This window comes from Schistocerca serialis, chromosome 9, assembly GCF_023864345.2.
Source record: "Schistocerca serialis cubense isolate TAMUIC-IGC-003099 chromosome 9, iqSchSeri2.2, whole genome shotgun sequence".
In the NCBI taxonomy this organism is placed as follows: Eukaryota; Metazoa; Arthropoda; class Insecta; order Orthoptera; family Acrididae; genus Schistocerca; species Schistocerca serialis.
Window position 1 is genome coordinate 244,284,226 of NC_064646.1, and position 23,569 is coordinate 244,307,794.

Here is a 23,569-nt window from a genome sequence, read left to right on the forward strand (position 1 = left end):
AATTTGTAAAATGTCCCCGTCTCTTCTCCTTCCCCATTCTAACGAACAATCTTGTCATAACCAATTTTGTAGCTATTCCTGTCACGGTCAAAATTTGTTCGCTGATTAACTTCACTAACCCTGCTAGAATAACAGGTTTAGTTATCCCACTTATTATTCTCCGGTTAGGCGTTGTTACGTATTTGTACAACACGTTTTCCGCGTTACTTCCAGAATAGAACTTACACGGCTGCTAGCTGGGGACTGTACAACTGGTCCTTACTAGTGTAGCAATCTGGCCAAAAATTTTCTGTCAAAATTTCATTTTCTTGGATACACCGAGAAGACAATATGTAATCTGGGGTAATCAGCCACTATCCAAAACAATATTCATTGCCCAAAAGATAGTTATTAGGAGAATGAGCGGAGTCCAGCCTAGCCGTTCTTGTAGGAACCATTTCAGAAAATTAGGGATACTGACAACTGCATGCCAAGATATCTACTCCCTGTTATGTTTCATTGTTAAAAATGGACAATCGTACAAAACCAATGATTCATACCATACCCACAATACCAGGAGGAAGCTGGACCTCCATAATGAATCAAAAAACCTTACTATTACACAAAAAGGAGCCCATTACATGAGCTGTTCTCCCACCATCACTTATCCACGAGCTTCCCAAATTTAAACAACAGCTCAAACAGTATTTATTAGATAATTTCTTCTATTCGGTAGAAGAATAATTCAGTAGAGTTAAATGTAATTGATTTTTTCATTTACTAATTTGATGTGCTATTGTGCATTACGATACTCACAATCACTGTTAACATTACTGTGTCTTTCATTTAGCTATTAAGATCTATCATCAATGTGTATTTTGTCTTATACCAGATATCCTCTTGCAAGAGGTACTTTTATGTATTCCTTTTGTATTATTTGTAATAATTCTGATACATCCTACATCCATGCGAATGCCTCGCAGTATTGGATTTATGGGATATAAATAAATAAATAATCTTGCTCACCTGTTATTCCTGTTAGTTGTTTATTTCCATTCTGGTAGTCTGAATCTAAGGATTTTGCTAGTAATTATAACAACACTGATCATTCGTAAGCGCATTCAACCACATAATCAAATGGCAATTGGCATTCATCCGTTTGGCTTTACTCTGCTCAGCTCGTGTAGCCCCATCCCTTTTGGTCTGGGGAAAGTTTATTTCTAGATGCGACGAGGAAGTGTTCAAAATTGTTCAAAAACCAACAGGGGTGCGTTTCAGAATCATATGAATAATCGATAGACCAATGTGCGCTGGATACTAAGCGCTTTGTGAAACAGGTTTTTTCCCCACGCGAATATGAATTTGGCGACCCCTTTTCCCGGTACCATGTAGCTGCTTGCTGCGACTGCTTGCACAGCCAACAACCACATTCCTGTTGCCAGAAGTGGGACAATCTACTGCTCAAACGCGACTCAACTGTGCATGTGCACTAGTCCGCTCGTAACTGCTAAAACGAATCTCATGTGAACAGTTGTGATTTCACACTCATCGGGGGTAATTTGTTGTTATGGAGCATTGCATAGTCTTCCTAAAGCCTATGACACATTTTGCTGTTGGCACGCGCTTGCATGAGCACTGTGTGTTGTCGTTGTATATGGCACATTTCCTTTGCAACTTAAGTTATTTTCGTTTTTTTTCTCTCATTTATCTTTTATTATTGAAGAGTTATTCTGCAGTAGCAGGTTACAGTAATATCCTTTGTCAGAGTACTGGTTCTTACCAGTGAATGTAAAAAAATTTAACTAAAAACTAAAACAAGGAAAAATTCTGGAAATTCTAAAAAATTCCCGGGTTTTTCCCGGACAAAAAAATTCCCGGGTTTTTCCCGGATCTCCTGGTTGTCCCTGGTCGTATACACCCTGCTGTCATAATCTTTGACTTACTTGTAACCATTTTGGCGCGAATGCGCAGAGCAGTCTTTGTTTCACTTTGCAGAAGTTAAGTTGTTATTTCGTTTTGTAAAAGAACAGTCACGTCTCGTGTTTGGTTAAAGTGGAAATTAAATATCTGAAGATTGATACAAAACTGTTTTCTTGATGATGTGACAATTAAGAAGATGTAAATGTGAATTTACAAGAAGTTGAATAAAAATATGGATCATGAACACCAAGTCAAAAATTAATTCTACCATACCATTGTTCAGATATGGGATTTTTTGATCATTAAGAATTTCCTGAAAAACGCATTTGTTAGGTCTTCAAATACTGCTAAAATACAGATCTGGACCTTCTAGCAGTCGAAGTGGAATCACCCTACAATCAACAAGATGAGCCATAACAACTTAGACGAAATCTACATGGGAATCCATTCAAGATAAGTGCCCAAATTAATGACTTTTTTACGGTGACTTCATTATTTCCATTCTGACAATACCATCCACAGTCAATAACTTTGTTGTTGCCCGATAAAACAAACATATGCTGCGTGAGCAACATTATTAATCTGATTTCTAACCTACTTCGCAAGTGGTGGTATTGTTAGATGTCAATACCATCTGCGATTGTTCCACCCATTCAGAAGATTAGTTTTGATACCTCAACTTCAAATGTCTTTGCACTGCAAACACAGAATTACATTTCACACACCTGAGAAAACAAAATTATTTCTGCTGCAGAGTAACCACTTTGCAATACAAGACGGTAACCAGTCAAACAGAAGATAACCAACATCTAACAACAGTGAATATAAACTAGACAAAATATTCGTTTCATCAATAACTGAGCCATGGTGCAGTGACCAATAGTTCTGACAATACAATACTTAGTAATATGTATTTTCTCTGTGAAACACCCTGTATTTTTACTGTGTTCAACACTACAGTCTTAAGATGAGTTGTGTATTATAAAGATACACTAGCCTGGCCTCAGCAACCAGAGACAGTGGTCATGCATGTGTGAGCTGTGTTTGAGTGAATGCGTGTGTGTACATGGTGTCTATTTCAGAAGAAGGCCTTCTGGCTGAAAGCTAACATGTTTAGTAGCTTTTTGTTACACCTGTCCATGAGTCAACATCTCCTATATATGGCTGAGTAGCAATGTATCATTTTCACAATATTATCAGATATACGCTGACATGTTTTGGTGTTCTTAAGCAAATAATCTAACTGTATCAATAAACTGACAGTCAAGTTTGTGCACGATCAATAAAATCCACTTTTTCACAGACAAAACACAGACCAACATATATTTGATTCCATGAAAAATATTATGAATTAATGAAGAAATATGAGAATTTCTCAGAGTAAGCAAATTTGTTTCCTTATTTTGAAGAAAGTAAGTAACTTAATCAGATACCTGGGAACTGGTGGTTCTGAAGAATGGACAGAAACAGCTTTGTATTTTTCATCATTTCCTTCAATGATATCCTCAACTTCTGAAGCTCTCAGCAGTGAAACACTTGATGCCAGAACATGCTGACTCAGCCCTGAAGCAAACGCAAAGACAAATCTCAGACTTACAGTTAGGCAGTGGAAGGTTTACCTTAAAATTACATAAGTAAATGCTATGCATGGTGAGCTGGACAAAATTAATTCATTCCTTACCTCATAAATCGTGCTGTGTAAATCCCATGATTAAGGAGAGATTTCAGAATGTGAAAAAAGTCAAGTTACACATTAAATGATGAAGTAGAAACTTTAGGCTACATTTGTAATATATACCCACAGCTAATTTAAAAAATAACAATTGCATATCATAACAAAATACAAACTTTAACAGCAAGAAATAAGGAAAATGGAAAATTAGTGTTTAACACCACATTGATGGCAAGGTCATTAGGGATAGAGAACAACCCCAGATTGGGGGAGGAAATCAGACGCACCCTTTTCAAGGAACAATTCCATTTAGCCTCAAGTGATTAACTCAAATCACAGTAGAACTAAATTCGGATTGTCGCATGAGGGTTGGAACTGCTGTCCTCTAAAATGCAAGTCCAGTACCTTAACACTGCATCTCTTTGCTTGGCACTAAGAAATGAGAATACTGTTTACCCGTACACATTATAAATTGAAGTCCCCTGCTGCTTTTTATCGTTTGTATACTATGGTTAATCTCAGCATCTACTGCGGAGATTTTAATACGGTTTTCACTAAAAGATAGATCGATTCATGAGAAATGTCTGTGTATATAACTTATTGCTTATAGTAATAATGACTGGGCAATATACATGCTGTAACTGGTAACAAATTTTACTGGCTTATGGAAAGAGATATTGTGTCAATGGTAGGAGCTACAAGCTGGTCAGCTAGGGCGGAGGCAGTATCTGATGGGAAAATAGTAAACAACCACTATAACTCCAGGCTAATCTCAAGAATTACTGTAGTGATTTCCACAAGGTTTTCACTGATCAACAGATGTGTTCACAAAGGAGGTTTGTGTGTATCAGTACATATTTTAAATGATTGCCCACATGTACATACTAAGTGTTAATTGTGAGAAATCAAGGCAGGTCACAGTTAATATACAAACTGAAATAAGTTATTTGAATCAGATAGAAGTAGAGGTGGTGGTTACCACTGGAACAACCAGTTTTCTAATTTTCTTTTTCTTTTTTCTTTTTTCAGTGCCAGTTTAACCTTAGTGTTACAGATGCTCACTGACAGTCCACTTTGTAAAATACTTCCTGACTAGGGATGTCACCATTCTGTAATGCAACTAATGCCTGATGACAACAGCAAGGAACTACCATACACACCAGCTGATGCAAGTCTCGCACACTGCATGAACATGCATACCATCCAACAAGCCACACATTACGGTCTCAGTAAATCGGTACCAGTTCTAATGATATGTGTTTGTTTCTGATTTCTATTGGCATTTATATTAAACTAGTACCAACTGCTTTTTTCATTTTCTATAGTAACACAATATTTCAAAGCAGCAGAACTTTTACGAATAAAAATTACGCAGTTTTTAAAAAATGTTTATTTTAAAAACCAAAACCTTTAGCATTGTTGCTATGTCTATTTAATATTTCGTTTTTTTACCTGCTTATTAGTAAAAAATAGGAAACACTTGTTATGAACAAGACCAAACAACTACCGAAAAATGCCAGTTATTCAGAACTAAAATATTGGTATCATTTTAACCAGTCAATTTTTCACACCCCTAGTTTGAAACATGCTTTCTCCTCAGAGGAAACTTACACATTCGTATTCACTATTCTGCATCTGCTGTAATGACTGAACATGTACCGAATTATCTCTCCAACAGATATGACATATGGGTACAATTTAAGAGATTGACCAAATAATAACGTTATAGAGGAATGAAGTGATAGATCTATCTTATTTCAGAGATATGCTTAAGGTTATCTGTAGCCTTTATTAGAAAAGCTTATGAGTTGGGGCTGTTCACTGACCAGTAGTCTTGAAACACTATAAAACAATTTTATTTGAGATTTTATAAGCCTGAAGCACACTAATATTCATAAGCTATTGTGTGCTATGGAAACACTGAATAATCTTAACATTATTTTGTTCACGTTTCCTCTTGGACAATTATTAGTATCACATATATACATCTACAGATATAAACTGTAAGACCCACTACAGTGTGTAGAAGAGTATGAAGATATTAGCAATTTTAGTCGTGTTCTGTTTGTCTATTGCGCAAGGGGAAAAGGCTGTCTATAAGACTCTGAGCATGCCCTGATCTCTCATATCTTACATTGATGATACCTGCAGCAGAAATGTACAGTCCACATCCGATAAGTCTCTAAATTTATCCAAGAGGATTTCAAGAGAACAACAACATTTTTCTATCAAAGATTAGCACTTAAGTTCTGTTAACTCTGTTCCAGTTTTGTATGGACTATACCAGCTTCTTGTAAGTTATAACCCTACCAAGTCCAGTAAACAATACTGGGTTCCAGTAATTAAAACTTCCGGGCTAAGAGGCCGTGGTCCAATAGTAGAAATACTTCTCCCTGACGTTTCGTTGCCAGCTGCGGGCAACATCATCTGAGGTGAGTCTACGACTGGCTGCTAGGCCGTGGAGGTCCTGTTTATATAGAGCGCGTACAGGGCGCCACCACTCGTCACGTGTTGTCAACAGTAAAACTATCTCTGGCTGGCGTCATTACTCTCGATCAAAGGTAATCGATTGTCACGTCTTTGGTACAGAGTCGATCGCAATATCTTATCTAGCTTCAAGACTTCTTCTTTCCTGTTAAAATTATTGCGGTGTTTAAAAATCTCTACAGCCTCTCTATACATGTTGTTGTTGTTGTGGTCTTCAGTCCTGAGACTGGTTTGATGCAGCTCTCCATGCTACTCTATCCTGTGCAAGCATTTTCATCTCCCAGTACCTACTGCAACCTACATCCTTCTGAATCTGCTTAGTGTATTCATCTCTTGGTATCCCTCTACGATTTTTACCCTCCACGCTGCCCTCCAATACTAAATTGGTGATGCCTTGATGCCTCAGAACATGTCCTACCAACCGATCCCTTCTTCTGGTCAAGTTGTGCCACAAACTTCTCTTCACCCCGATCCTATTCAATACTTCCTCATTAGTTATGTGATCTACCCATCTAATCTTCAGCATTCTTCTGTAGCACCACATTTCGAAAGCTTCTATTCTCTTCTTGTCCAAACTATTCATCGTCCATGTTTCACTTCCATACATGGCTACACTCCATACGAATACTTTCAGAAATGACTTCCTGACACTTAAATCTATACTCGATGTTAACAAATTTCTCTTCTTCAGAAACGCTTTCCTTGCCATTGCCAGCCTACATTTTATATCCTCTCTACTTCGACCATCATCAGTTATTTTGCTCCCCAAATAGCAAAACTCCTTTACTACTTTAAGTGCCTCATTTCCTAATCTAATTCCCTCAGCATCACCCGACTTAATTAGACTACATTCGATTATCCTTGTTTTGCTTTTGTTGATGTTCATCTTATATCCTCCTTTCAAGACACTGTCCATTCCATTCAACTGCTCTTCCAAGTCCTTTGCTGTCTCTGACAGAATTACAATGTCATCGGCGAACCTCAAAGTTTTTATTTCTTCTCCGTGAATTTTAATACCTACTCCGAATTTTTCTTTTGTTTCCTTTACTGCTTGCTCAATATACAGATTGAACAACATCGGGGAGAGGCTACAACCCTGTCTTACTCCCTTCCCAACCACTGCTTCCCTTTCATGTCCCTCGACTCTTATAACTGCCATCTGGTTTCTGTACAAATTGTAAATAGCCTTTCGCTCCCTGTATTTTACCACTGCCACCTTTAGAATTTGAAAGAGAGTATTCCAGTCAACATTTGTCAAAAGCTTTCTCTAAGTCTACAAATGCTAGAAACGTAGGTTTGCCTTTCCTTAATCTTTCTTCTAAGATAAGTCGTAAGGTCAGTTTTGCCTCACGTGTTCCAGTGTTTCTACGGAATCCAAACTGATCTTCCCTGAGGTTGACTTCTACTAGTTTCTCCATTCGTCTGTAAAGAATTCGTGTTAGTATTTTGCAGCTGTGACTTATTAAGCTGATAGTTCGGTAATTTTCACATCTGTCAACACCTGCTTTCTTTGGGATTGGAATTATTATATTCTTCTTGAAGTCTGAGGGTATTTCGCCTGTTTCATACATCTTGCTCACCAGATGGTAGAGTTTTGTCAGGACTGGCTCTCCCACGGCCGTCAGTAGTTCCAATGGAATATTGTCTACTCCGGGGGCCTTGTTTCGACTCAGGTCTTTCAGTGCTCTGTCAAACTCTTCACGCAGTATCATATCTCCCATTTCATCTTCATCTACATCCTCTTCCATTTCCATAATATTGTCCTCAAGTACATCGCCCTTGTATAGACCCTCTATATACTCCTTCCACCTTTCTGCTTTCCCTTCTTTGCTTAGAACTGGGTTTCCATCTGAGCTCTTGATATTCATACAAGTCGTTCTCTTATCTCCAAAGGTATCTTTAATTTTCCTGTAGGCGGTATCTATCTTACCCCTAATGAGATAGGCCTCTACATCCTTACATTTGTCCTCTAGCCATCCCTGCTTAGCCATTTTGCACTTCCTGTCGATCTCATTTTTGAGACGTTTGTATTCCTTTTTGCCTGTTTCACTTACTGCATTTTTATATTTTCTCCTTTCATCAATTAAATTCAATATTTCCTCTGTTACCCAAGAATTTCTACTAGCCCTCGTCTTTTTACCTACTTGATCCTCTGCTGCCTTCACTACTTCATCCCTCAAAGCTACCCATTCTTCTTCTACTGTATTTATTTCCCCCATTCCTGTCAATTGCTCCCTTATGCTCTCTCTGAATCTCTGTACAACCTCTGGTTCTTTTAGTTTATCCAGGTCCCATCTCCTTAAATTCCCACCTTTTTGCAGTTTCTTCAGTTTTAATCTACAGGTCATAACCAATAGATTGTGGTCAGAATTCACATCTGCCCCTGGAAATGTCTTACAATTTAAAACCTGGTTCCTAAATCTCTGTCTTACCATTATATAATCTATCTGATACCTTTTAGTATCTCCAGGGTTCTTCCATGTATACAACCTTCTTTCATGATTCTTAAACCAAGTGTTAGTTATGATTATGTTGTGCTCTGTGCAAAATTCGACCAGGCGGCTTCCTCTTTCATTTCTGTCCCCCAATCCATATTCACCTACTATGTTTCCTTCTCTCCCTTTTCCTACACTCGAATTCCAGTCACCCATGACTATTAAATTTTCGTCTCCCTTCACAATCTGAATAATTTCTTTTATTTCATCATACATTTCTTCAATTTCTTCGTCATCTGCAGAGCTAGTTGGCATATAAACTTGTACTACTGTAGTAGGCGTGGGCTTCGTATCTATCTTGGCCACAATAATGCGTTCACTATGCTGTTTGTAGTAGCTTACCCGCATTCCTATTTTCCTATTCATTATTAAACCTACTCCTGCATTACCCCTATTTGATTTTGTGTTTATAACCCTGTAGTCACCTGACCAGAAGTCTTGTTCCTCCTGCCACCGAACTTCACTAATTCCCACTATATCTAACTTCAACCTATCCATTTCCCTTTTTAAATTTTCTAACCTACCTGCCCGATTAAGGGATCTGACATTCCACGCTCCGATCCGTAGAACGCCAGTTTTCTTTCTCCTGATAACGACATCCTCTTGAGTAGTCCCCGCCCGGAGATCCGAATGGGGGACTATTTTACCTCCGGAATATTTTACCCAAGAGGGCGCCATCATCATGTAATCATACAGTAAAGCTGCATGCCCTCGGGAAAAATTACGGCTGTAGTTTCCCCTTGCTTTCAGCCGTTCGCAGTACCAGCACAGCAAGGCCGTTTTGGTTATTGTTACAAGGCCAGATCAGTCAATCATCCAGACTGTTGCCCTAGAAACTACTGAAAAGGCTGCTGCCCTCTTCAGGAACCACACGTTTGTCTGGCCTCTCAACAGATACCCCTCCGTTGTGGTTGCACCTACGGTACGGCTATCTGTATCGCTGAGGCACGCAAGCCTCCCCATCAACGGCAAGGTCCATGGTTCATGGGGGGTCTCTATACATACGTGCATACTAATGCGATGTCTTCGCTAGCACGCTCGTCTCACTAAATTTTATTTCATGGTCACCCGTTTCAAAAACATGTTCCGCTACAACCGATTTGTCCGTGTGTCCCAGTCGACAGTTCCTTTTATGTTCAGTTAGGCGAGTATTGATACTTCTTTTTGTGGTTCCAATGTAAACCTTCCCACAACTACACGGAATCTTATAGACACCAGGAGTAGCTAGAGGGTGTCGTGCATCTTTCGCCGATCTTAAGCATTAGAAGATTAGTGAATGCTTAAGACACCAGGAGTAGCTAGAGGGCGTCGTGCATCTTTCGCCGATCTTAAGCATTAGAAGATCGGCCAGTCGTAGACTCACCTCAGATGATGTTGCCCGCAGCTGGCAACGAAACGTCAGGGAGAAGTATTTCTACTATTGGACCACGGCCTCTTAGCCCGGAAGTTTTAATTACTGAAGACGCCGGCTGTGAAAGCCTACACGCTATGAATACTGGGTTCCATTAGTAAAGCATTATCTGAGCCAATCATACACGTGTGAATATGCTCTGTGTGATTTTATCTTGGTTATCAGTTGATAATGTTACAGAGGGTCAAATGCCTTTGGAAATCTATGAAGACAGAATCTACCTATTCACATGAGTCTAATATTTGCAACATCTCACTTGTGAATAAAGCAACAAGAGATTTGTACCTGAATCTGTGGTGATTCAGTAAGAGAGTTCTAGGATTCTGCAACAGATAGATGTTTGTAATACTTTTAATTCATTCCATGCTTCTTTTATACTTTTTGTAAGCAGGAGTGACCTGCACTCTTTTTCAGTCATTCGAGACTAGTCATTGGACAAAAAATTCTAAATAAATGATTGGTGGGAAAGAGGCTCATTCCATAACATATACTGTTGTCTTCAGCCTGAAGACTGGTTTGATGCAGTTTTCCACATTAGACTATCCTGTGCGAACCTTTTTAATTCTGCATAACTACAGCACCTATATCCATTGGAACCTCCTTTCATAGTCAAGCCTCTGTCTTCTTTAACAACTTTTCCCTCGATACTTTCCTCCATTATGAAGCCGATAATTTCACATTGTCTTAGGATCTATCCTATAACTGATCCAATCTTTTAGTTCAGTTGCACAATAAATTTCTCTCTCTCTCTCTCTCTCTCTCTCTCTCTCTCTCTCCCCATTAGTTAACCTATCTATTCATCCAATCATCTGCATTTTCTGTAACAATATTTTCAAAAGCTTCTATATTATTTTTGTCTCCACTGTTCATTGTCCATGATCGAAAAGAAATACTTTCAGAAAATACTTCTCATCACTTAAATTTATATTCTTTGTTAATAAATTTCCCTTTCTCAGAAAGCTTTTCTTGCTAGTGCCAGTTTGCATTCACTTTACCTCTGCCATCAACAGTTATTTTGCTGCCCACAAACTAAACCTAATCTAATGATCTCAGTGTCACTTGATTCAAAGAACTAGTTTTATTTAAATATTCATTTTGTAACTCCTTTCCAACACAATATCCGTTCCAATGGGCTGATCTTCCAAGACCTTTCCCTTCCCTGTCAGAATTACAAAGTTATTAGGAAGCCTTGAAGTTTTTACTTCTTCTCCCTGAACCTTTATAAACTAGTTACTTATTTATTCTGTGTAACAATGTAGAAAGCTTTGGCAATCCTGCACATGCGCTTGAGAGCAGTGAGGATATTTTACTTAAACACTTTCCTCTTCAAATTAAATTTGACTCCTTCACTACATGTGAATCTGTCAATGGTATCATTGCCTTTTATGTTCTTGCAGTATTGTGCATAATTTCAAGGAGCCAATGTTTGTCCCGCTGGTAAAACTTTTACAGTGGTATCTGTATGTGATCCACAAGTGCTTTCAAAACATGTCAAAGTTTGGAAGGTAGGAGACGAGGTACTGGCAGAAGTAAAGCTGTGAGTACCGGTCGTGAGTCGTGCTTCGGTAGCTCAGTTGGTAGAGCACTTGCCCGCGAAAGGCAAAGGTCCCGAGTTCGAGTCTCGGTCGGGCACACAGTTTTAATCTGCCAGGAAGTTTCATGTCAAAATGCTGTTCGTTCAACAACAAATAATGAATAATCTGCATCTCACGTAGTCAATTTTTACAGGATTTACTGAAAGACTTCCCAAATTTCCTGCACCTTTTCTGCTGCTGCAGAAGAAAGCCTAGAGAAGTTCTGAGCATATTACCAACAAAAGTTTTTCTCAGGGAGACACTTTATTGAAGACTGGGTGAAAGCAGCATCTAAGTACAGCAGCATAACAATGTTGTTAAAATTTAATGATGTTCTTTTTTAAACACAAATAACTTGTCACTCTATTCTCAACACTGACAATTCTGCCATTTAGTGGCACTAAACAGTACCAGCAAATTTAACACTAATAAAAAAAGTGTAAGTAAGAAGATAGGAAAAAGATTGTGCAATCCAAAGCACAGGGGCACTTCTGAACAGTTTGAATTTCTGGTGGTCAACAGGCAATAACAAAGTTCCATATCTAACTATACACAAGAGGACAGATATTCAACAAATACAGTTTTGTTATGTGAAAAATAAAAGAACATATCTGTTTTCAATTGTGCAGTTTTGCTGCTTAATATTAACCAAGGTAAATGAGATTCACTCAATTAATGATTTGGGAGATTCTCCATCTACATATGCTATATGCCACATGAAACACCTTTTCTCGACAAGTAACTGAGCTTTAATTTTAATGACCACGCATGAGGCAGACTTTAGCAACCCCTTGGAGGTAGATTTCAGGGATCAGCACTAGTCTACAATACTACCAGTTGTGGTGGGGTGTGCGAGGAGTGCAGTTTTGTTTTATTCGAAACAATTGAAATGTTAATTTATGCTGCGTGTGTAGTTTATATTGGGTTTGTACAGGGCAATGTAATTTGTGCTGGTGTAGGCACATGGCGTTTGGTAAAAATTGAAACTTGGTCATTACTCCAATGATACCCTTGTATTTCTTGTGGGAGGACTACAGACCAGTTCTCAACAAAATCACAGTGGAGCACTAGCGTAGTTCTTCAGCCTGTACACACCCTTTCACTTCTGCAATGTGGTGGTGTTGCAATTTCTTCAGATGCTGGTGTGTTACTGCTTTCACTAATCATTTACCACATTCATCAATGAAACTGTCAAGGCAACAATTTTCTTAATCATTTTACTTTCCTTCCAAGTCGCATATGCATATGTAATTTCTGCAGAGTTATCTGCTACGTCTTCCAGGCCAAGTGTCTGTAAATACAGTCCTCCCTTTCCAGGGCAGCCACCACATTCTTGAAACAAACAAGTCTCTCGCTTTATGTCACATACTACTAATGACTTCACAGGCCCAATCAAGCTGTCATACGTCATTTGCTCTAGTAAGTTCTTCAAAGTTACCACACAAAATTCACGCAGTACACACATAAACAGACATCTCTAGGTGGGTGTGGAACTACCCACTTAGGTTGTAGTGCATAAAATTTTGATCTTCCAATATGAGAAGTTATATAGTTGCTCTTATAAATTGCAAAAGTTTCTTTAATACTCCGAGTCATGTACCTCTTCACTTTCACAACTTTTTGACCTTCAGCTATTACAGTTACAGTGTCTATTTTGTTGGCAATCTGGTGAGAAAAGTCCAATCTATCTTCCAGATAAAATGACTGCACTATTTGAACTTGAGCTGCATCTATAGTATGACCATAACAGGGATCTGGTCTTCCAAAGACTCCTTTTACAGACATCACATTTCTTGATTTATCTACTGTGTACTTTGATACCAATAGACCATGGTTCAAAATTGTTTTCTTTGAAAATGTCTCTGGAATAATAGTTAAAATTTGCACCTTGTCACTATAGGATGCACAATATTCAACAGCTGAATTAATATTTGTGAAAAATTCCTGGCAAGAGGTGCAGGAGTGTTTCGGTTCAATTTCTACTTTGAAGAGTCTGGACAGTTGTAGTGTATTCATCCATAGCTTTAGTAATTTCTCTGCACTTTCTTGATGCATAGAGCTTATGACTCGACTTCACTGACCATGGTTTAGTAGGACTAACACCTACCTCTGTGGCTGACTGATTCATGGTATTTAACTCTTCCTCTATCGATGCAAAATCTGCATTATCTGCATCATTGAAGGCTTCACTTTGTTCAGATACAATCATTGTTGTTATTCTGTCAAAACATTTAGCTCACAAAAAGTGGTCACTGGAAACATCTTCACTTTGAAACAGATTCTTCAAATGAGAACACTTATTCCCAACCTGAACAAAGTCTGTTTTTTTTTTTTTTTTTTTTTTTTTTTTGTCTTATATATCATTCTTTTATGGATACGCAAATAGTCAGCATACAAGACATACATTACCCTTCAGAGGTATTTTTTTTTTTAAAAAAAGAGAGAGATTTTTTTAAAATAAAACCTGTCCAACTTAAAAGTGGAAGCTTTCCTTTACAGAGAATACAGTATTACATGGTACTTATCAACAGAAAAACATCTAACTTTTCTGGACTGGCATTTTTGGAAGGAAAAAAAAAACTGTAAATTATAAAAAAAATTCAAAAGGGGACAGTAAAAAAACTTTGACAGTTATGTCCAAATGGAGGATACCATGGCAATCACACAGCAAATATCTTTCAAATCAGCATTTTATGCTCGTAGGGTGTTAGAATCAAGTTGATAATGGTCACTGTCTTGTGGTGACACATAGGCCGTCCCACATAAAACCGAAACACCTCACACACCAGTTAATCATCTAAGGGACCAAACAGCTGAGGTCATCAGTCCCTAAACTTATGCACTACTTAAACTAACTTACACTAACTCGTGCTAAGAACAACACACACATCCATGTCCGAGGGAGGATTCAAACCTCTGGCGAGAGAGGGCATTCAATCCATCACATGACGCCTCAAACTGCGTCGCAAATTGTGTCATCGTGTACTAAATGATATGAAATTAAAAATCAATTGTGTGAGTTTGGTGCAAGAGTTGAAATCTGAGGACCAGGAAAGAAGAGTTCATTATTGTAACTGGCTGTTAACATCAACTGCTAATGGTTACTTGGACTCCTTCCTTTTCATTTGTCAGGTTAAGTAAACTTCCAGAATAGCACATACCAGTCACAGAACAACTCACATCTTCTGCGTGAAGAACCGCAACCCTCGGAGAAGATATAGCTATTTGGTTTGTGTTGTCCGGCATGCACATTATTGACCTCACATTTTTCAATTACACTTTAAACAGTGCCAAATATTTAGAGATCTTTCACTCTTTCTGTGCACAATTTACAGTTGTAGAGAAGCTATATATAGTATTCCAACAATATGGAGCAACTGCTCACACATCCAACCAAAGTATGGTTCATATCATCAAGATGATGATTATTAGTGGTTTAGGGCGCACAACAGCGAGGTTATCAGCGCCCGCATATCATCAACATGTTCCCTGTAAACAGATTTGTCAGTAGAGGCTTCTGACCCTCAAAGTCCTCAGACTCAACATTGTGTAATTTTTATTCATGGGGCACACTAAAAAGCAACATGTATGCTGACAATTCTTGCATAACAGACAATCTTAAACGGAACTAACATCACATTTGCAGCATTACAGTGTGTTGCTGATAATGACATCACACGAAGTCAATGATGCCTCAACGCCCCTAGCTATCACTTACAGCATGTCTTATGAAACAGATAACTACATTTTTTAAAAAAAATATTACTATTAACTATTCTTTTTTAGTTTGTTCAACATTACTTGAATATCAGGTGTGAGGCATACCAGTTTTATGTGGGGGCACCCTCTACTATGTTTACATACACTCACTTCTTAGGTATGGGATTTTTTTCTGGGGATCGGAGGACTCTGTTTTTAAGTTGCAGAAAAAGGCCTTAAAAATGATAGCTGGAAGTAGCAGTCGAGCTCATTGTAAAGATCTACTTAAAAAATTGAGCATTCTTTCTGCACTAAGCTGAGTACATCTACCTGCACCAACTAGGAATACAAGGAAACACACAGCCGTATAAAGGTCCGGTCACCCACGTCCAGGCTATGACAGGACTGAGTGCTGGATAAGTGACGCCTATGCTCCAGCACCTTCCTTTAGGAGCCACACATAGCTGAGGCTCATCCTAGTACTGCCTCAGAAGTGGTGGTCTGAGTGTGTTTGTGAAAGTTGTAAATATGTATGCTAACTTTCATAATAGTAAATTAGTGCTTTAAAGGGAGGGGGGATGGGGACTGGGAGGAGGGGTTGAATTGGGGATCCACAGTGCCTGAAAGACAAGACCAGTACAGCAAGGGTTTTGAACATTATTTTCTCATCTCATGGATAACGAGACAAAGTTTTCTGAATATTTTAAGATGCTGCAGCACATCTTTGTCAACTTTTAAACAAACTAGGAATAAAACTGAGGAAAAAATGACACTTTCTGGAAACTATCAATTTCATCCAAGAGTGCCTAGCTGCCTTTGTCCTTGGTATTCTGGAATATTTCATTTGTCTGGCCGAACACAGGAAACTTCAAACTACTTCTATTAATCTTTCCACATCCATTGTTTCTACAGAACACAGTCTTGCACAGCCTACAAAACAATTCTACTGTCATGTCCCTTCACGTGAAAAATTAAACAGAACAAATTCGGCCCGGCATGATCTCAGCTCACTGATATTCCTCGAGCATGGCATGGTCATGCCTGGACTGTGACATTTATTTTATTGGTATATTTCATCCTCTGACAAGGGAACCTCCCCATCGCACCCCCCTCAGATTTAGTTATAAGTTGGCACAGTGGATAGGCCTTGAAAAACTGAACACAGGTCAATTGAGAAAACAGGAAGAAGTTGTGTGGAACTGTGAAAAAATAAGCAACATATAAAAACTGAGTAGTTCATGGGAAGATAGGCAACATCAAGGACACTGGGACCGCAGGAGCGCCGTGGTCTCGTAATAACGTGAGCAACTGCGGAACGAAAGTCCGTGGTTCAAATCTTCCATCGAGTAAAAACTTTAATTTTTTATTTTCAGTTTATGTGACAAACTTTTATGTTTTCATCACTTTTTTGGGAGTGATTATCACATCCACAAGAAAACCTAAATCGGGCAAGGTAGAAGAATCTTTTTACCCATTCGCAAAGTGTACAAGTTAGGTGGGTCGACAACATATTCCTGTCATGTGATGCACATGCCGTCACCAGTGTCGTATAAAATATATCAGATGTGTTTTCCTGTGGAGGAATCGGTTGACCTATGACCTTGCGATCAAATGTTTTCGGTTCCGATTGGAGAGGCACGTCCTTTCGTCTACTAATCGCACGGTTTTGCGATGCGGTCGCAAAACACAGACACTAAACTTATTACAGTGAACAGAGATGTCAATGAACGAACGGACAGATAATAACTACGCAAAAATAAAGAAAGTAAAATTTTCACTCGTGGGAAGACTTGAACCAAGAACCTCTCCTGCAGCTGCTCACGCTACCACGGCGCTCCTGAGCTCACTTTCTCCTTGATATTGCCTATATAGCACATGGACTACTCAGTTTGTATATTTTGCTTATTTTTTCACAGTTCCACACAACTTCTTCCTGTTTTCTCAACTGATCTGTGTTCAGTTTATCAAGGCCTATCCACTATGACAACTTATAACTAAATCTGAGGTGGGTGCGATGGGGAGGTTCCCTTGTGAGTGATGGCCAATGCACAGACGTCTCAGCACAAACATGACCTGGACATGTGTGACTGGACCCTAAGAGATACAACTTATTGTATCACTGAATTACGTCAATAAGAAAGCAATGAAAGTAGTTTACAAGTCTCTAACACTGAACAACTTATGGCCCAGAGGCCCATGCTTGCCCTTATATAGACGCTATCCATGTCAGTTGCTGCTGCTATAGTGCTACAGGCGAACAGTGGACCTAATGATGACGGTCAGAGTCTAGGGTGCCTCTGGCAGCCACCACAGGTTGTTGCGGATGTGGCACTTGAATGTCGGCATACACTACACTTGATGTAGTGGCCCCACTTACATCTGCTGTCAGCTGTAGGTGTAGTAACTAGTGGAGTACTATGCTTCTTGTTCCTTGCGGCAGGAAAGACCAGGCATCGCTGTCCACAATGCTTTAATTGAAGAGGCCGCTGTCCGCAATGCTTTAACTGAAGAGGCAGCCAGTCATGAAAAGTGCCTGATCCGCCCAGACCGGCACATACAGGCTTAACTGAGTGAGACAAGGGCACTCCTGCCGGCCACAGAGGCCGAGAAAGCTGTGGACATGACTAGCAGAAGGGAAGCAAGAGTCATCTGAACACTGGAATCAATGTTGATGGGCACCAGCATGAGTAGCAACAATGGCAAACAGGAGAAGAGAGGCTCTGGTGATTGTGAGCGTGGTTACATTCCTGCTGGCGGAGGCGCTGACACAAGCCACAGAAAACAAACCTGCCGTATGAACAGATGAAACTCCACTTTCTGGGGTAGGTGGGTACGACCAAGCCTGCTTGACTCTCTGAGCAGCCAGGGCCAATGAAGGACGTGGCATCAGGCCCACAGCCTGAGGAGGGGGCCATGCCCATACTGGGAGGCAGCTTGTTTCAGTGGCATGCCACAAGTTGATCTTTGGTGCAAACAATGAAGATACTATGACTGCACTGGCTGTGGACAATGTCTGAATGCCCTGTCCCAGACTGGTGCAACACGTATGAATGTGGACAAATCCAATGCAACTTGGGGCACTTGCATGGCAGCAAGAGTTTGAGCAGTATGAGCAGCTGATGACCAACAGCAGCTCGGTGGGACTCTAGGCCCCAACTGGAATCATTCTTCAAAAACCAAAAAGTATTTGAGAGCCTCTACCAGGAAATCTACGTACTTGCAAATCTTCGTCTTAAAACATTCAGGCAAGGTGTTCAACCTCGCCATCTGACTGGCGATGGAAGGGGTATGCCTTGGCACAGTGAATGCCATTATGTGTACAAAAATATTTGAAACATTGGACAATGAACTCAAGATGTTTGTCTGAAACCAGGGTGTAAACAAGCCTTCTACAGGGAATAACTGTGACGGGGGATCAACAGATGGACAACAAACAACACAAGAAAAATGAGAAGTGTTTAAAAAGCAACAGCAAAAGCAATCTTTCCCAAGGCTATGTAGGGAACGCCCATGGCAAAAAAACAGTGTATAGTACAACTCACTGAACTAAACAGTTTTGGCAGGCTGCAACATCTACATCACAATCCCCAAGCCACTTAACGGTGTTTGGCGGAGGGTACTTCTGGTTCCATTAACTGATCCCTTCTTCCCTCTTTCACTCGCAACTGATGCATAGGAAGAATGACTGTCAGTGAACCTCTGTATTAGGTCTAATTTCTCAAATTTTAGCATCATGGTAATTTTACAAGATGTATATGGGAGGAAGTAGTATGTTGTCCAACTCTTCCTCTCTTGTAACATCTGTTACTGGAATTTGTTGAGCATCTCTGTAATGGTCTTACATAAACTAAATGACACTGTGGTAAAATGTGCTGCTCTGTATCGAATATTCTCTCCCCGATAAGTCCTTTCAGATAAGGATTGCAAACTGACCAGTTTGTCATCAATAGTGTAGTTGTACAGAATGTGATTTCTTCTCCTACGTATGCACAATATGTTACACTTATTCACATTCGGAGTTAACTGCTAGAGCCTACACCATTCATCAATCCTCTGCATGTCATTCTGCAAACTGATACTGTCTTCTGGCAATGCTACTTTCCTAAAGGCAACAGATCTCATCTGCAAACAGCCTTAAAGAGCTTTCAGTGCTTTTACTAGATCATTTATATACACTGTAAACAGTAACGGTACATCACATTTCCCTGAGGTCCTCCAGAAACTACCTTAAATCTGTCAATTTTATTCCATTAAGAGTGACTTATTGTGTTCTATCTGCAAATAATTTTTGAATCCAGTTGAATATGAAATGAAGGTCAAAAAGCATGTTTCATAATTTTAAAACAGATTGACATCAGGCCTATAATAAAGTAAATCTATGCTACGAACCTTCTTAAAACAGGAATGACCTGTACTTATTTCCAGTCACCCTTCGTTGCTCCAACAATCTACAATAAACTGGTGCTAGAAGGAGAGCAAGTTATCTTGCGCAATCTTTGTAGAATCTCATAGGTATCTCATCTGTTCCTGATGGCTTTCCACTACTAAGCAATTGTAGTTGCTTTTCTATTTCCACGATCGATTATCTCAATAACCGCCATTTCGAATTTCATATGATGATTGAAAGGAGGGACTGTATAACTATCTTCTGTGTGTAACAGTTTCAAAAAACCTAATTCAGTATTTTGGCCTTCTCTCTGTTGTCTTCCACTCAGTACCAGTGTTATCATTGAGTAAATGAATAGAGGGTTTAGACCACTTCCTGATTTTACATATGATCAAAATCTTTTCGAGTTTTTATTCAGATCAGTTGAGAAAATTCTACTTGCAATGTTATTGAACACTTCTATTATTGGTCTCCTTATACTCATTTTCACTTCATTCAGGAACAAGGTGTTCCTCTTCCCAATTGATGCCCGGCCAAAATGCATGGCAGTGTGTGCCAACAGTTGTGTACGAGAGATGCCTCAGTGACCCTCAATGTAATAAGAGGAGGGCCTCCTGCCGCAGAACTGCTGGAACCACGAAATGAAGATTAAACCCTTTAATCGAGACGAATGAAGCAGGCAAATAGGAATACAAACGTCTCAAAAATTAGATCGACAGGAAGTGCAAAATGGCTAAGCAGGCATGGCTAGAGGACAAATGTAAGGATGTAGAAGCTTATCTCACTAGGGGTAAGATAGATACTGCCTACAGGAAAATTAAAGAGACCTTTGGAGATAAGAGAACCACTTGTATGAACACCAAGAGCTCAGATGGAAACCCAGTTCTAAGCAAAGAAGGGAAAGCAGAAAGGTAGAAGGAGTATATAGAGGGTCTATACAAGGGCGATGTACTTGAGGACAATATTATGGAAATGGAAGAGGATGTAGATGAAGATGAAATGGGAGATACGATACTGCGTGAAGAGTTTGACAGAGCACCGAAAGACCTGAGCCGAAACAAGGCCCTGGGAGTAGACAACATTCCATTGGAACTACTGATAGCCTTGGGAGAGCCAGTCCTGACAAAACTCTACCATCTGGTGAGCAAGATGTATGAGACAGGCGAAATACCCTCAGACTTCAAGAAGAATATAATAATTCCAATCCCAAGGAAAGCAGGTGTTGACAGAAGTGAAAATTACCAAACAATCAGTTTAATAAGCCACAGCTGCAAAATACTAACACGAATTCTTTACAGATGAATGGAAAAACTAGTAGAAGCCGACCTCGGGGAAGATCAGTTTGGATTCCGTAGAAATACTGGAACACATGAGGCAATACTGACCTTACGACTTATCTTAGAAGAAAGATTAAGGAAAGGCAAACCTACGTTTCTAGCATTTGTAGACTTAGAGAAAGCTTTTGACAATGTTGACTGGAATACTCTCTTTCAAATTCTAAAGGTGGCAGGGGTAAAATACAGGGAGCGAAAGGCTATTTACAATTTGTACACAAACCAGATGGCAGTTATAAGACTCAAGGGGCATGAAACGGAAGCAGTGGTTGGGAAGGGAGTAAGGCAGGGTTGTAGCCTCTCCCCAATGTTGTTCAATCTGTATATTGAGCAAGCAGTAAAGGAAACAAAAGAAAAATTCGGAGTAGGTATTAAAATCCATGGAGAAGAAATAAAAACTTTGAGGTTCGCCGATGACATTGTAATTCTGTCAGAGACAGCAAAGGACTTGGAAGAGCAGTTGAACGGAATGGATGGTGTCTTGAAGGGAGGATATAAGATGAACATCAACAAAAGCAAAACGACGATAATGGAATGTAGTCGAATTAAGTCGGGTGATGTTGAGGGTATTAGATTAGGAAATGAGACACTTAAAGTAGTAAAGGAGTTCTGCTATTTGGGGAGCAAAATAACTGATGATGGTCGAAGTAGAGAGGATATAAAATGTAGACTGGCAATGGCAAGGAAAGCGTTTCTGAAGAAGAGAAATTTGTTAACATCGAGTATAGATATAAGTGTCAGGAAGTCGTTTCTGAAAGTATTTGTATGGAGTGTAGCCATGTAAGGAAGTGAAACTTGGACGGTAAATAGTTTGGACAAGAAGAGAATAGAAGCTTTCGAAATGTGGTGCTACAGAAGAATGCTGAAGGTTAGATGGGTAGATCACATAACTAATGAGGAAGTATTGAATAGGATCGGGGTGAAGAGAAGTTTGTGGCACAACTTGACCAGAAGAAGGGATCGGTTGGTAGGACATGTTCTGAGGCATCAAGGGATCACCAATTTAGTATTGGAGGGCAGCGTGGAGGGTAAAAATCGTAGGGGGAGACCAAGAGATGAATACACTAAGCAGATTCAGAAGGATGTAGGTTGCAGTAGGTACTGGGAGATGAAGAAGCTTGCACAGGATAGAGTAGCATGGAGAGCTGCATCAAACCAGTCTCAGGACTGAAGACCACAACAACAACAACAACAACATCGACACGAATGCCATACAAGAGAGAGGCGATGGCGTAATGTATAAAAATTCTGAAGCGGGTCCATGTGCAGCCGGGCATATGGTCGAGCCACAGATGTCATGCGTACCACCTGTCAGAGCAATGGTTCCACCACCATGGCAGAGGCAATGTGGGAAGCCATTCATAGCGTGCCTTGCCTCTGCGCCCAGCTAAAAACAAAGTAGTTCTTCCTGGTTGAACGAGTGGTCAGGGCTCATCGGAAGCCAGGTCTGAATACCTGCAATCGCCTGTTACAATGTGAGATGGAAATCAATCTCATAATTTTTAATGTGACAAGAACAGCCAAACACTGAAGACAACGAGCAGCTTTGTACAGTAAGGACAGTGAGTGGCTAACAGGGGAACCAAGGAGTTATGGACAGTAATTAAATGAAATTTTGCATCATAGAAAAACACATGGATTTTTGAAAGGTCTAGACAGTATCAAGAGGTTATTATTACACCTGAGAACAATGTTACTGAGCCGATGTGTTTTCGACGCAAAGACAATTGGTTGTTCAGAGCCATCTGAATGGTGATGGTCCCCCATCCCACACAGGGACGTGTCTGTGGCCAGGACCACATGCTTCTGGGTTGAAATGTTGGAAGAAACAACACAGAGGGGAGACAATCCTTATGTCACAAAGCATGCTCATAGTCTGCAGACAAAAAAAGTATTTTTCCAAAGCAACAGAATCAAGGGATGGGCAACAATAGCCACTCTGGAAATGCACATGTGATATCACACCACATTGCTGAGGAATGCCTGAAGTTCTCATAGATTAGATGAACAAGGCAAAGCGGTAATGGTGGCAACATGTTTTTCCATGGGACATAAACCCTGCCAGGAAATTTCATGAGCCAAATAAACAAAGGAAGGCTGGAGAAAGTGGGACTTAGCAAAATTAAATTTGGGGGTCACGGCCTGTTAATCAGTCAACAAAGAATGAAGGTTACGTAGGTGATCCTCCGAGGTATCACCAGTCACAGTGATGTTATCAAGATAGTTAATACAATAAGGGACAACTGTCATAACCTGTTCTATGGAACACTGAAACATGTCAGGCTCATTAGCAACCCCAAACATTAGCCGCTGATACTGAGAATGGGCGAAAAACATTAACTGCAAGAACTTTTTTCATGCCTCATCCAGCAAAATATGAATGTAGGCTTCAGCAAAGTCGATTTTTGAAAAGAATTAACCCCCAGCCAACTTTGTGAGCAATTTCCTCTGGGCAGGGGTAAATGCCTAAGACTGCCAGTACATTAATAGTGACCTCGAAGTCACCACAAAGCCAAAGCTGACAGGACAGATTCTTTACGATCACTAAGCGCGTACTCCAATCACTTGAGGATAATGGTCTAATCACTACCAATAGTATTGAGCGATCCAG

The 23,569-nt window shown here is 39.8% G+C and overlaps 1 protein-coding gene across 1 annotated transcript in view; it reads right to left on the bottom strand.

The window, feature by feature from the left end:
- Positions 1 to 23,569, bottom strand: part of LOC126419103 (SWI/SNF-related matrix-associated actin-dependent regulator of chromatin subfamily B member 1) — a 127,597-nt gene that overhangs the window by 95,281 nt on the left and 8,747 nt on the right. Inside the window, exon 3 of the mRNA XM_050086200.1 lies at positions 3,333 to 3,462. Within this exon, the coding sequence (XP_049942157.1) occupies positions 3,333 to 3,462 (130 nt within the window). The remainder of the gene's footprint in view (positions 1 to 3,332; positions 3,463 to 23,569) is intronic.